This window comes from Staurois parvus, unplaced genomic scaffold, assembly GCF_062004578.1.
Source record: "Staurois parvus isolate SC_StPar_1 unplaced genomic scaffold, SC_StPar_1.0 ptg000445l, whole genome shotgun sequence".
Lineage (NCBI taxonomy): Eukaryota > Metazoa > Chordata > Amphibia > Anura > Ranidae > Staurois > Staurois parvus.
Genome location: NW_028318241.1, coordinates 8421805 through 8435297, shown reverse-complemented (window position 1 = coordinate 8435297; position 13493 = coordinate 8421805). Strand labels below are relative to the sequence as shown.

General features: G+C 46.0%; 1 protein-coding gene across 1 annotated transcript in view; it reads right to left on the bottom strand.

Moving 5' to 3' along the window:
* LOC149453923 (granzyme A-like) overlaps positions 1-11966 on the bottom strand; it is an 80429-nt gene extending 68463 nt beyond the window's left edge. Inside the window, exon 1 of the mRNA XM_089688089.1 lies at positions 11842-11966. Coding sequence (XP_089544215.1) covers positions 11842-11929 — 88 coding nt within the window. The 5' untranslated portion in view covers positions 11930-11966. The remainder of the gene's footprint in view (positions 1-11841) is intronic.
* Between the last annotated feature and the right edge of the window lie 1527 nt (positions 11967-13493).

Genomic DNA, 13493 nt, shown 5'->3' with positions numbered 1-13493 from the left:
CTCACATTAATTAGGCTCACTGGTAGATCACAACAGCTGTGATCGGTAAGTGATCACATCCAAAACAAACGATACTCCGACAGAAACCTCCCCACTTTAATAGATGCTAATATAGGAATTCAATCATTCTCTATATCATGCACCAACCTCCTTAACATTAGATATCTTAGAACAACTCCCCCCAAAACTTGTAATTGGAAATTGAATCCAACATTACTCACAGACCCTTTTATCCATGTTGTGGAGGCCATCAAAACTTATTTCACCCTCAACTCCTGTGAGGACCTACCCTGTTTAACAATTTGGGAGGCACATAAATGTGTGGTGAGAGGAGAATTAATTAAGTTTGGTGAAAGATGTAAAAAAGAAAAAGAAAAGCAATTGAATGACCTCTCTGCTAAAATTGCCCAACTTAAATAACTACATAAGTTCTCTCTCTTGACCCAATCGGCAACAGAGCTGTTAGAAGCTAGAACAGCATTAAAAAACATCTTAGATCAGAACTCTAAACGCTCGCTTTTTAAAAAACGCATTTATTATGAGCATGGTGATAAAAGCATTGTTTTTAGCCAAAACTTTGAAAGACTTATTGCAATTTACCAACTTCCCATAAAACATCTATCTTACAAGGTAACAGAGACAAACTATTATAGAATTTTAAGGCAGAGTAAATTATCCACATTATCCAAGACAGCTGTTAATGATTTAGAACGTAACTCTACAGAAGAAGAATTATTACTTGTCATAAAAGATTTAAAATCAGGGCCCAGGACCTGATGGTCTAACTTCACAATACTATAAAACATTTACAGACCCAATAAAATTCCCGCTTCTCCAGGCATTAAACTCTCTATGTACACAACAATAGGTCCCCGAATCTTTTCTCCTAGCCCATATCACAGTGATCCTAAAGGCTAACAAGGATCCTTTTAGAATGCTCCAGTGACAGGCCAATTTCTCTCCTTAACATTGACTTACAATTACTAGCTAAATTTATTGCAAATCACCTATGACCTCTGTTGGGAGAGCTAATTGGACCAGAGCAAGTTGGATTCATGCCCAACAGGGTTAAGTTAGAAAAAAATCGAAGGATTTCTCTTGTCTACCAACCTGGAGAAGGCCTTTGACAGGGTCGCATGAGATTATATGTTTGTAACAGAACCGGACCCCAACTGCACTAGGGTATTTTCGTTAGACTCCCGCTTCCCTGTCCGAACACAGATATACGGACACCACCGCTGTCAGGAATGGACTTGCCAGTAATGATGGGACTCACCTGCCTTGTGGGCTGCAGTACCATGGCTGGCCAGCGGGTGCTCCCAGCAATCAGAGACTCAACCCTGCAGCCAGCCAAACACCTGAAGTTGATTATGCAGGTGTATTTAAGGGATGGCCAGACCTGCAGTCTCTGCCTTGGTGTGTGTTTTTCCTGGGCCCTGTATCTTGTTCCTGCATCCCTGTTCCTGTTCCTGTTTCTGTCTCTGTCTGATTCGTTGCTGACCCTGCCTGATCCGGACCTCTGCTGACTTCTCCTGTTTTATCCCTGGCTTGTGACCCCAACCATTCTCTTCCTGACCCCCTGTACCTACCTGCTCGATTGTTATTGACCCGGCCTGCCTGACGACGCTTGCATTGTATGTACTGTTATCTGTGGGTGGTTTGGTTTGGTTCGTTTGCACTGTGTTATGTTTTAGTATTGCACTGCATTTATGTTTGTATTGTTAGTCTTTAATAAATTATATTGTTTATAACTTATCTGAAGCCTGCGTTTCCCTGCGTCAGTTCACATACCTCTGGTCATACCCTGGAGCCCTCACATTACACCAAGGACAATCCTGACCAGAAGTGGCTGCACAGGGAAGCCATCTTGGCTTGTTGCTGGGAAGGATGGATCTTGATGAGGTTGTGTATTTATCTCTGCTAGTGTTTGATGACAGAGAGTATGCTTATCAAACTCTGAAGGAGTATCCCAGGGATGAACTGCTAGAATGTATACGGATCGCTCATTGCCTAGTAGATCAGCGCACAGAGTTCTCTGAGGTGCAGCCATTGATTCAGGTTTGTGCTGAGTTGGTTTCATCTAGTACCCCCGAATGCAGGGATGAATTTTTGCCCCCATTTAGTGCCGACCAGGTAGAGTCCCTGGTATGGTTATTAGAGGATGATGTGGATTACTTTCTGGAGCGTTATTCTGCATGTTCACAACAGGTACTAAGAGATTGTATAAACGCAGTGCAGTCTTTGGTCAGACAGGCTTTGTGTAAGCTGAGCTTTGTTCAACCCATACTGCAGACATGGTCAGACTTGTTGCACCCAGCCTCAGTCAGCTTGCAAAAACCCAGTCCTGCTTCTAATCTATTTCTTCAAAGCTCTATTCCTGCATTCCCAACAGCACCTCCAGTTACAGCCCAGTATACCCTGCTATCTACCGCATGTCAGTACCCTGTTCCCACTCGCTGCACCTATCCTGCCTTTAACCCTGTAAAGAAGCCCTCTGTAGCAACTGTTCCCTCCCCTGTTCCATCCTCCAGCTCTTCTGTCTCCAGCTGCTCCATCCGTTTACAAACCTGCACTTACTTACGGTGCTCTGGTAACTAAAACCAGGAAAAGGCGAAAGTTCTTTCCAACCAATACCATCCTGCCAGTATCCAAACCGGTCAGCCTCCCATCTGAGGACCTGCCTTCCGTGGTGCAGCCTGATGCCTCCACCCAGCCTGATGCCTCCACCCAGCCTGATGCCTCCACCCAGCCTGATGCCTCCACCCAGCCTGATGCCTCCACCCAGCCTGATGCCACTACCCAGCCTGATGCCACTACCCAGCCTGATGCCACTACCCAGCCTGATGCCACTACCCAGCCTGTTGCCTCCATTCAGCCTGTTGCCTCCATTCAGCCTGATGCCTCTACCCAGCATGATGTTTCTACCCAGCCTGATGAACTGATCCAGCCTGATGATTCCATTAGGCCAGTTGACTCGATGCCCGCTGTCGATCCAGACGATCCGGTACCTGATGACCCAGTACCCGCTGTCATGCCTGGTGACCCAATGCCTGCTGTCGAGCCAGACGATCCAATGCCTGATGACCCAGTGCCCGCTGTCATGCCTGGTGACCCGATGACCGCGCTGTCGGGCCAGATGATCCAATGTCTGACCCAGTGCCCGCGGTCATGCCAGTTGACTCGGAGCCCACTGTCGTGCCTGGTGACTCGGTGCCCACTGCCTTGCCAGATGACGTGGTGCCCGCTGGCGAGCCAAATGACCTGATGCCTGGTGATCCAGTGCCCGCTGTCATGCCTGGTGACCCGATGCCCACTGTCGAGCCAGACGATCCAACGCCAGATGACCCGGTGCCCGCTGTCGTGCCAATTGACTCAGAGCCCACTGTCGTGCCTGGTGACTCGGTGCGCACTGCCTTGCCAGATGACGCGGTGCCCGCTGTCGAGCCAAATGACCTGATGCCTGGTGACCCGATGCCCGCTGTCGAGCCAGACGATCCAATGTCTGACCCAGTGCCTGTGGTCATGCCAGTTGACTCGGAACCCACTGTCGTGCCTGATGACTCGGTGCCCACTGCCTTGCCAGATGACGCGGTGCCCGCTGGCGAGCCAAATGACCTGATGCCTGGTGACCCGATGCCCGTTGTCGTGCCTGATGACCCGGCGCCCGCCGCTCCGCCTGGGGGCCCATCGCTCGTCCTGGGGGCCCGGCGCCCGTCGCTCCTCCTGGGGGCCCGATGCCTGTCGCCCCGCCTGGGGGCCCGATGCCTGTCGCCCCGCCTGGGGGCCCAGCGCCCGCCGCCCCGCCTGGGGGCCCGACGCCCGTCGCCCCTCCTGGGGGCCCGATGCCCATCGCCCCTCCTGGGGGCCCGATGCCCGTCGCCCCTCCTAGGGGCCCGGTGCCTGTCGCTCCGCCTGGTGGACCGGTGCCTGCTGCTCCGCCTGGTGGCCCAGTGCCTGCTGCTCCGCCTGGTGATCCGGTGTCCAGCTCGATGTGCCTCTGCCCGATGTGCCGCTGCCCGGAGTCCTGCCCGATGTGCCGCTGCCCGGAGTCCTGCCCGATGTGCCGCTGCCCGGAGTCCTGCCCGATGTGCCGCTGCCCGGAGTCCAGCCCGATGTGCCTCTGCCCGGAGTCCAGCTCGATGTGCCTCTGCCCGATGTGCCGCTGCCCGGAGTCCTGCCCGATGTGCCGCTGCCCGGAGTCCTGCCCGATGTGCCGCTGCCCGGAGTCCTGCCTGGTGTGCCGCTGCCCAGTGTGCCGCTGCCCGGAGTCCTGCCCGGTGTGCCGCTGCCCGGAGTCCTGCCCGGTGTGCCGCTGCCCGGAGTCCTGCCCGGTGTGCCGCTGCCCGGAGTCCTGCCCGGTGTGCCGCTGCCCGGTGTGCTGCTGCCCGGAGTCCTGCCCGGTGTGCCGCTGCCCGGAGTTCTGCCCGATGTGCCAGTCTTTGATATCCCGCCAGTTACCAGACCCGGGCGGTGGAACATTTTGCCCAGCTAGGACTGTTTGGAGCGTCCTGAGGCCGCTCCTTGAGGGGGGGTACTGTCAGGAATGGACTTGCCAGTAATGGTGGGACTCACCTGTCTTGTGGGCTGCAGTACCAGGGCTGGCCAGCGGGTGCTCCCAGCAATCAGAGACTCAACCCTGCAGCCAGCCAAACACCTGAAGTTGATTATGCAGGTGTATTTAAGGGATGGCCAGACCTGCAGTCTCTGCCTTGGTGTGTGTTTGTTTTTCCTGGGCCCTGTATCTTGTTCCTGCATCCCTGTTCCTGTCTCTGTCTCTGTCTGATTCGTTGCTGACCCTGCCTGATCCGGACCTCTGCTGACTTCTCCTGTTTTATCCCTGGCTTGTGACCCCAACCATTCTCTGCCTGACCCCCTGTACCTACCTGCCCGATTGTTATTGACCCGGCCTGCCTGACGACGCTTGCATTGTATGTACTGTTATCTGTGGGTGGTTTGGTTCGTTTGCACTGTTATGTTTTAGTATTACACTGCGTTTATGTTTGTATTGTTAGTCTTTAATAAATTATATTGTTTATAACTTATCTGAAGCCTGCGTTTCCCTGCGTCAGTTCACATACCTCTGGTCATACCCTGGAGCCCTGACAACCGCTGACCATACAAGATGAGACAACACCAGACTTGTATGAAAGACAGGAAATGGACTGCTTTATTTTAACATGGATACAAGATATATACACAGGGCGGGGAATACACACACAGACAGGAAACACATCAGCAGACCGTCCCATCAGGGGGAAGGGCTGCCGGAAACATTACATCCCATAATAGTTTGCTCTCAAGCAAGACACATAATAGAACAATGGGACAACTACGTGGCATTAAACAATGAACAACCCCCACACCCCACATATACATGTCTACACAATAGCAGGACATTCTACCCTTTACCCCTAAAAGGCACAGGGTGACTTACACATAAGAGGGATCTGGGGAGCTGAGACAGGGGTCTCCCCACTTCTCCAAAGGGGGCTGTGTTCCATGTGCCCCCCACCCAAAGTCACTCCTGTCACAACGTTTACCATGTGCAGTCACATAGGCCCTGAAACATAAGGTGTTCTCTTGGATCTTCACTCTGTACAAATCACCTATTGCATAAATCAAAATAGATGGAGTCCTCTTAGACAATATTATTGTTAAAAATTAGGGTTGCACCAATAACGGTATTGGTACCGATACTAGGCATTTGCATGAGTAACAGTACTTATGCAAATGCACCGATACTAAAAACCGATACCTTCCTGTTTTTGGTTCTTTCAGCTGTCAGCAGGATCCCCCCACTGACAGCTGAAAACAAAAGAATGCCAGCAAATATCGCTTTTTAAGGAGGGCCTAGACAGGGGGAGCTTTCAAACTGTCAAGCCCTTGGTCCCAATTTACTGGCTCCTCTAACAGAGTTTGACAGGTAAGCGGCTATGTATGCAGAGCAGGACCGGAATGATGATGTACTGGGGGGTGGCTGTCAAACTGTCAAGCCTGTGGTCCCAAAGAGCTGGCTCTTCTAGCATTCTAGCAGATTTTGAGAGGCAAGCGGCTATGTATGCAGAGTGGGGCAGGGATGCTAACAGATTTAGTGGGAGAGCTGTCAAACTATCCAACTGTCAAAAGTGTAGCGCAAGACACATACTGCTGCTTAGAGGAGCTTCAGCAAGCTTAGAGGAATCCCCATTACGCCATCAGCATATTGCAGGTGAGTTCTCAATACCATTTCACTCATGGCCAAAACTCTACTTCCTTAATTTAACACTGCAGACATACAGCAATCTCCCAATGACCCTCCCATCCCCCTCCTCTTCCCTCCCAGTGATCACAGCCTTTTTCCATCCCAACCACCCCAGTTCTACCCCTCCCCCAACCCCAATCCCACCTCAACCCATCCTCAACTATCCTGCCCTCACTCCCCCTGTGCACCTCCCAAACCAAACCTCTGCCTACTCCTATTCTTAGGCAATAGGTATCAGTAAATGGTATCGGCGAGTACTTTAAAAAAAGTATCGGTACTTGTACTCAGTGTTAAGAAAATGGTATCTGTGCATCCCTATTAAAATTGGTACAAGACATGGATACCTCCTTTCCCCAGTGCTCTTTATTCTATCACAAGAGCCCTTAATTCATACGATTAATCAAAACAAGTCTATGCAAAGATTTTGTATTTCGGGTAGATAGTATAAAATCGCTGCTTATGCAGATGACCTATTGATTTTTCTGTCACTACCAAATACATCAAATCCAAATCTCTTCGATTACCCCTTCATTAGAGGATCTTTACACTCACAATTTCTCCCCCCTTCTCAAAAACATAGAACAAGATCTTAAAAATTGTAACTCCAAAAATGATGATCCTACTGAGATTATTATATTGCATGCATGCCTTACCTATTAAACTGCCTTCCATCTTTAGAAGATTACAACAAATACAAAGACAATTTGTTTGGGCCCACAAAAAAATCATGTATCTACTTTTATTTGGTCACCAGATCTAAAAAGGTGGGTCGTATGGGTCTTCCTGATTTCAAACGTTACTATTATGCAACACATTAAGCCAGAGTGATAGACTGGGACTGTCACAGATGTAATAAAGATTGGATAACTTTAGAGGATTGCATAACTTTGGATAGGTAAATCATATCCTAAACAGATAACTCAACACCCAACTATGGGTGCCACCTTAGCAGTTTTCCATAAGCTAACACAATCTTGGGATTTAGCAACTGTACCACGTCCATTAACACCTATAGCTGATAATCCAGAGTTCCCACCGGGTGTACACACTAACATAATGCCACATACTGTACAACTAAGGGACTCCCCTTACTTGCCACACACTGTATTTCAGCAAATGGATTTTTATCTTGAGAGTCTTTGAAGGATAGTTGTGGTGATAACATACTACCCTTCTGGACCTGCTTCCAACTACGAGATTACCTATCTAATCACACACAAAGACTTTCCTTTTCTAAGGTCCTTACTTAACTAGAGGCAATATGCCTTAGAGGCTTTGGAACTAAGAAAACAACGCCCCTGGCTTACGCATGACTTCAATCAAAAGCCAGAGAGAAGCAACATAATTTTAGAATTTTATGAGAAAAATCTCTGGACAAAAAGTTTTCAGAGGAACAATGGCAAAATGTATGTACACTAGCACATAAATGTTCCCTTAGTATGAGACTGCAAGAGACATCATACAAAATACACACTGGTATGTCACACCTGATAAAGTAAATAGATGGTGTCCCCAGAATTCTGATGCTTGTTGGAGAGGCTGTAGTGACATAGGCAATCTATTGCATATCTGGTGGCAATGCCCCCTAATCTCCACTTTTTGGAAACAGGTTTGTGATCTTATTCTGAAAATCACTGAAACCAGCTTGACATTAGAAGCAGTCTGCTGTTTACTGCACATCTCTACAGTCTCATACAAAGGTTATGATTGAAGGAAAGGAAATTCCTTACAAAGGAAATTCACTGACAAAACATTTACTTAATGCTGCCAAAACCCTAATCCCTAAATTTTGTAAAACAACTCAAACTCCTTCAATAAGGAACTGGCTACGAGAAGTAGACAATATACATCACATGGAGGAAACTACAGCTATGAAAAATTACCACCTGACTAGATACCACAAAACCTGGAAGGCTTGGTTCCTTTTCATGTACTCTGATGATTACAACATGCTAATGAGTACCCGAATGACTTGGTTCTGATTATTGAGAATACAGTACCTATACCTGCAGATATTACGTATATATTTGTTGACTTTCAATATTGCTCCAAGCTGATGTTGTCCGCTCTTCTTTATATACAAACATATCCTGATATATTTTATTTTTCTTCTTTTCTCTCACCCTATTTATTAATTTATTTTCTAACTACAAACATTATCTAGCTAAGACTGATTGATACTTTTTGTTATTCATAATGCTCTGTTCCTTACATTTATTGAACTCTAGACTCTGTTTATATTTTGAATTTAGTGTAGATTATGTTACGCAATTTAATGTATCAACTCTTGTTATACAGAATTGTACAACTTTGTCTTTTGTGTATCTTGTTACAACTTTTCTAATATTTCTGAAAAATCAAAAATGTTTATTGAGAAAAAAAACCCGTAAACTTAAAAATGTTAATTTTTTTTTTTTTTTTAAATGCATTTGCAGTTAGCTAACATACAGTTGTGCTCAAAAGTTTGCATACCCTGGCAGAAATTGTAAAATGTTGGCATTGATATTGAAAATATGACTGATCTTGCCATGGTAGTGGCTGTCGTCAGTCGCTGCGTGACCTTACCATAGGCCTGCCTGCCCATTCCATTGCTCCTGCCCTGACAAAAATGCTCTTTTATTGAAGGATGATGATCATATGAAAACAATTTATCAAATAGTTGTTTGGCTCCTTTTTAAATCATAATAACAGAAATCACCCAAATGGTCATGATCAAAAGTTTAAATACCCTGGAATGTTTGCCTTTGATACAGGCACACAAGGTGACACACACGGGTTAAAATGCCAATTAGAGGTTAATGTCCAACATCTGTGGTTTTTTAAATTGCAATTACTGTCAGTGTATAAATAGTCAAAGAGTTTTTAGGTCTTACGTGGAAACACTGACTAGGCTAGATACTGAGCCATGGGGATCAGAAAAGTCCTGCGTAACAAGGTAATGGAACTTTATAAAGATGGAAAAGGACATAAGAAGATGTCCAAAGCCTTGAATATGCCAATCAGTACTGTTAAATCACCTATTAAGAAGTGGAAAGGCACCCTTTAAAATTATGGACAGCTTTGAGTCACCCCATTCTAAAATGTAAAAACCAATTCTACATAATGCATCAACATCAACATGTTTAGTAAGACACTGGAATGAACCACCTGGCGGTACCTCTAGCAATACACGGAATAGGGTTCCCCAGAGCGCGGAGTCTAAGTTCCATTCTGCTTGTTCACCAGGGCCCCTGATGGTGGGGATGGACTTGGAGCAGACCGAGACCAGGTCGCGGCCCCCAAGTACACCCACCCGTGGTAGAGGGATCCGCCAGAGGTATCTGCAAACTGAGAGCCTGATGTCAAGAGGCGGATGGGCCCAAGCAGGATGGATGGATGAGCAGAAGCGTGGTCAGACAGGCCCAGTCGGTAACCGTGGGGGCAGCGCAGTACAAGGCAGCAGGCAGAGAATGGTCGGGTCACACGCCGGGTCAGCAACAATAGGTCAGAGCAAATTAGGGGCATCCAAGAGAGAGGTCAGGCAAGCCAGGGGTCAGAGCAGGAGAGTACAGCACGGTCAGGAACAATCCGGGTCAGCAACAATCAAATACCAATGAATATAGAAGCAGGAAGACAGGATAGACCAGCAATGGGCAAACTATGGCCCACGGGCCGTATACGGCCCGGCGGACCTTTTAATCTGGCCCGCGGAGCGTGATACATTGGCTGTCAGGATGTGTGTAGGCGGGGCAGCGCGACGAACGTGAGGGGAGCTAGGCTCCTCTCACAGTCCGCCCTGAAGACCGGGAACATGGCGAGAGGAACGCGCGGAGCAAAGGTAAGTAAATTGACACAGGGGAATATGGGGAATGAATTACTATAGGGGAGATGAATTACTATAGGGGGATGAATTACTATATGGGGGATGAATTACTATATGGGGGATGAATTACTATGGGGGATGAATTACTATATGGGGGATGAATTACTATGGGGGATGAATTACTATATGGGGGATGAATTACTATATGGGGGATGAATTACTATATGGGGGATGAATTACTATGGGGGATGAATTACTATATGGGGGATGAATTACTATGGGGGATGAATTACTATATGGGGGATTAATTACTATGCTTACTATGGGGGAATATTACTATACTTACTATGGATGACACATACACATCATTCATCTACTCTTGGTCCGGCCCCCGGGTCCAATATATGAACCCATTGCGGCCCTCAAGTCAAAAAGTTTGCCCACCCCTGGGATAGACCAAACGGCAACCAGTGTCAGTGCAGAGCGGATTTAAATACCGCTCCCTGCGCTGTCATTGGTGCCAGGCACGCAGCCACGGCCCTGAGTGCGCATGCGCGAGTTCCGTCTCCGCCGCGGCCGGCCAGGACCTAGTGCCCGCACACCAGTGCGAGCCGGCACACTGCGCCTACGCCGAGCCACACGCCGCGGCGGCTCCTGACAGACACCCAACGTTTAAGGTGATTTATTTATTTTTCTAAATCAAATACACTTTTGCACGCTGGCACTGATTAGTATTCCAGTGTTTCTCTTTTCCCTAAGTTTTTCTCTATCACTTAGCTAATGTGACCACAGCTCCGAGGGAGAGAGGCAGGGGAGAGGAAAACAAGGATGCTGTGCAGGCACCCACTGTCCTGCTTATCAACTAATGATGTAATTGGTTGTTGGGATGCCGGCGGCTAGAAGGTCGTAATGGTGCAAAATGAAAACCTGTGGCTTTGTGTAACTAAACGGAAGGCTTAATCCACCCCTGGTTTGTATACAATGTTTGGGTAATTTTTAGGCATTTTGCCATGGCAACCCTGAAGAAACCCCAAGGCACCTTGTTCTGTCTCTCCAATCTAAGCATTGATAGTGTAATTTCTGTAACTTACAGTTGCGATGAGATAGCGATAACTTCAACCTCAGTTGGATAACACAGTCAGTGACTCAATCGATAAGACATCTTGTAGATCTTGTGAAGTTTATTCCATAAACTGAGAGAATCTTACAACAATGAACATCCGATAGATCAAAAGATCATAATGTTTCCTGCTCCATGACATGAGGCTAGAGCTGCAATGCATTTCTGGGAAAGGGGGAGAACTGTCTATACAGCATTAACTAAACCAAAGGAAAGGGAGGAGCAGAAACAAAATGTAGAAACACTTATAGGCATATGACAGTCATGTGAAACAAAACACACCTGGCTGAAAAAGGTTGCCTTAAGGTAAGGAACACAAGAGGTTTGAGAATCACACAATAAACTTGAAGGTTTAAGGAGCTAGACCCAAAACTGTTGCTAGTATATTATCTTGTTTGTAACATTAAAACAAAGAAGATATGTTATTTCTGATGGATTAATAAAGAGAAAAATGCTGCAACAACTTGGTGTTAATAAATAAATAAATAAATAAATAGATAATTCACAACTTGTAGAAAGCCACATGCATAAAAAAAACCAAGTTTAGGTAAATGGAACACATTACAAAATAAAAGAAAACGTTGCTGACAAATTAATTAAAAGTTAGAAAGCAAACATGACTTTAAGCATTTATGATAAGATAAATAATTTCAGTACTCTTCCATAGGTCAAACTTACCATTTGGAAGCAATAGGGAAGCTAACAGACATGCTGAAATCCAGCAGAGCATCTTGCTTTTGGTTTTTCTAAAAAGTGAAGATAGCATCTGGAGTGTTCATCGTAGTTATATACACTGTGGGAAGACACCACTTTGATTGCAGTTTCACTTTTACTAGGCACTTAACAAGGTAGTCTGTTAAAGGGTAACACACCTCACTCATGTAATTCAGGCACCAAGTACATATGATTATGTTTTTTGTCTTTAAAATCAGAATTGGTATATGAAATTTGAACTAATAAAGTATATGTAAAGCCACTTCCAAAGAACAAGATGTGTTTTGACTGGACAATGGCAGATTGTGACGTTCATATGACCCTTGTCCATTCATACTATAGAATGTGTTGAGTTCTTTGGAAAAATTATTCACTGGCAGATCTGCATAATGAGCAGCTTGCTGTGATCTATGTGCTCCAGCCCCAACTGTCATCTTCACCATCATTCTTCAGTGGTGAAATCATTGTTGGAGGCTGCATGTAACTAACATTTTTCAAGAAAGATGCAGCCACCAGTGGGAAACACAATATTGGAGGTACATTTTTGGATCCTAGCTAATGTCCCAATAAAGTTTTTGCTTTAATGTAAATTTGAAAGCAATTTTCAATTTTAAAAGGGCAGCTTTGATGAAAATATTTGGTGACCCTGCCATGAAAGTCATTTTTCTGGCATTTCTGGTATAAGGTGACAACACCTATCTCAGTCTTTGAATTACGCTACTGCATTGTCCCCCATGCCTCCAGTGAATAATGCAAGTAACTATTTCAACACAGATTACACAGACATGATGTTGGAATATAGTGTTCATGTATTTTATGTGGCAAATCAGTAGAGATATATTCTTCAACCAGTAGATGGCAGTGTTTATATATATGTAACTGCATATATGGTAAAACTCTGTACTTTCCATAAAATAAAGTTTCCTTTTTCCTTGTTGCAGTGAAGCAAAAGCAGGAAAACACATGTGGACTGTGCACTTTCTGTTCTGTAGGGCTATATACAGAATTTCTCACACATGATCCACTATTGTTACCATCAGGAAACCCGCATGAGAAATGCCATTTAGCTGTTACTGATGTACACTATATTGCCAAAAGTACTGGGACGCCTGCCTTTACACACACATGAACTTTAATGGCATCCCAGTCTTAGTCTGTAGGGTTCAATATTGAATTGTCTATTTTCCATAACAGCTTTAACTCTTCTGGGAAGGCTGTCCACAAGGTTTAGGAGTGTGTCTATGGGAATGTTTGACTATTCTTCCAGAAGAGCATTTGTGAGGTCAGGCACTGATGTCGGATGAGAAGGCCTGGCTTGCAGTCTCCACTCTAATTCATCCCAAAGGTGTCCTATTGGGTTGAGGTCAGGACTCTGTGCAGACCAGTCAAGTTCCTCCACCCCAAACTCGCTCATCCATGTCTTTATGGACCTTGCTTTGTGCACTGGTGTGCAGTCATGTTGGAACAGGAAGGGGCCATCCCCAAACTGTTCCCATAAAGTTGGGAGCATGCAATTGTCCAAAATGTCTTGGTATGCTGACGCCTTAAGAGTTCCCTTCCCTTCACTGGAGCTAAGGGGCCAAGCCCAACCCCTGAAAAACAACCCCACACCATAA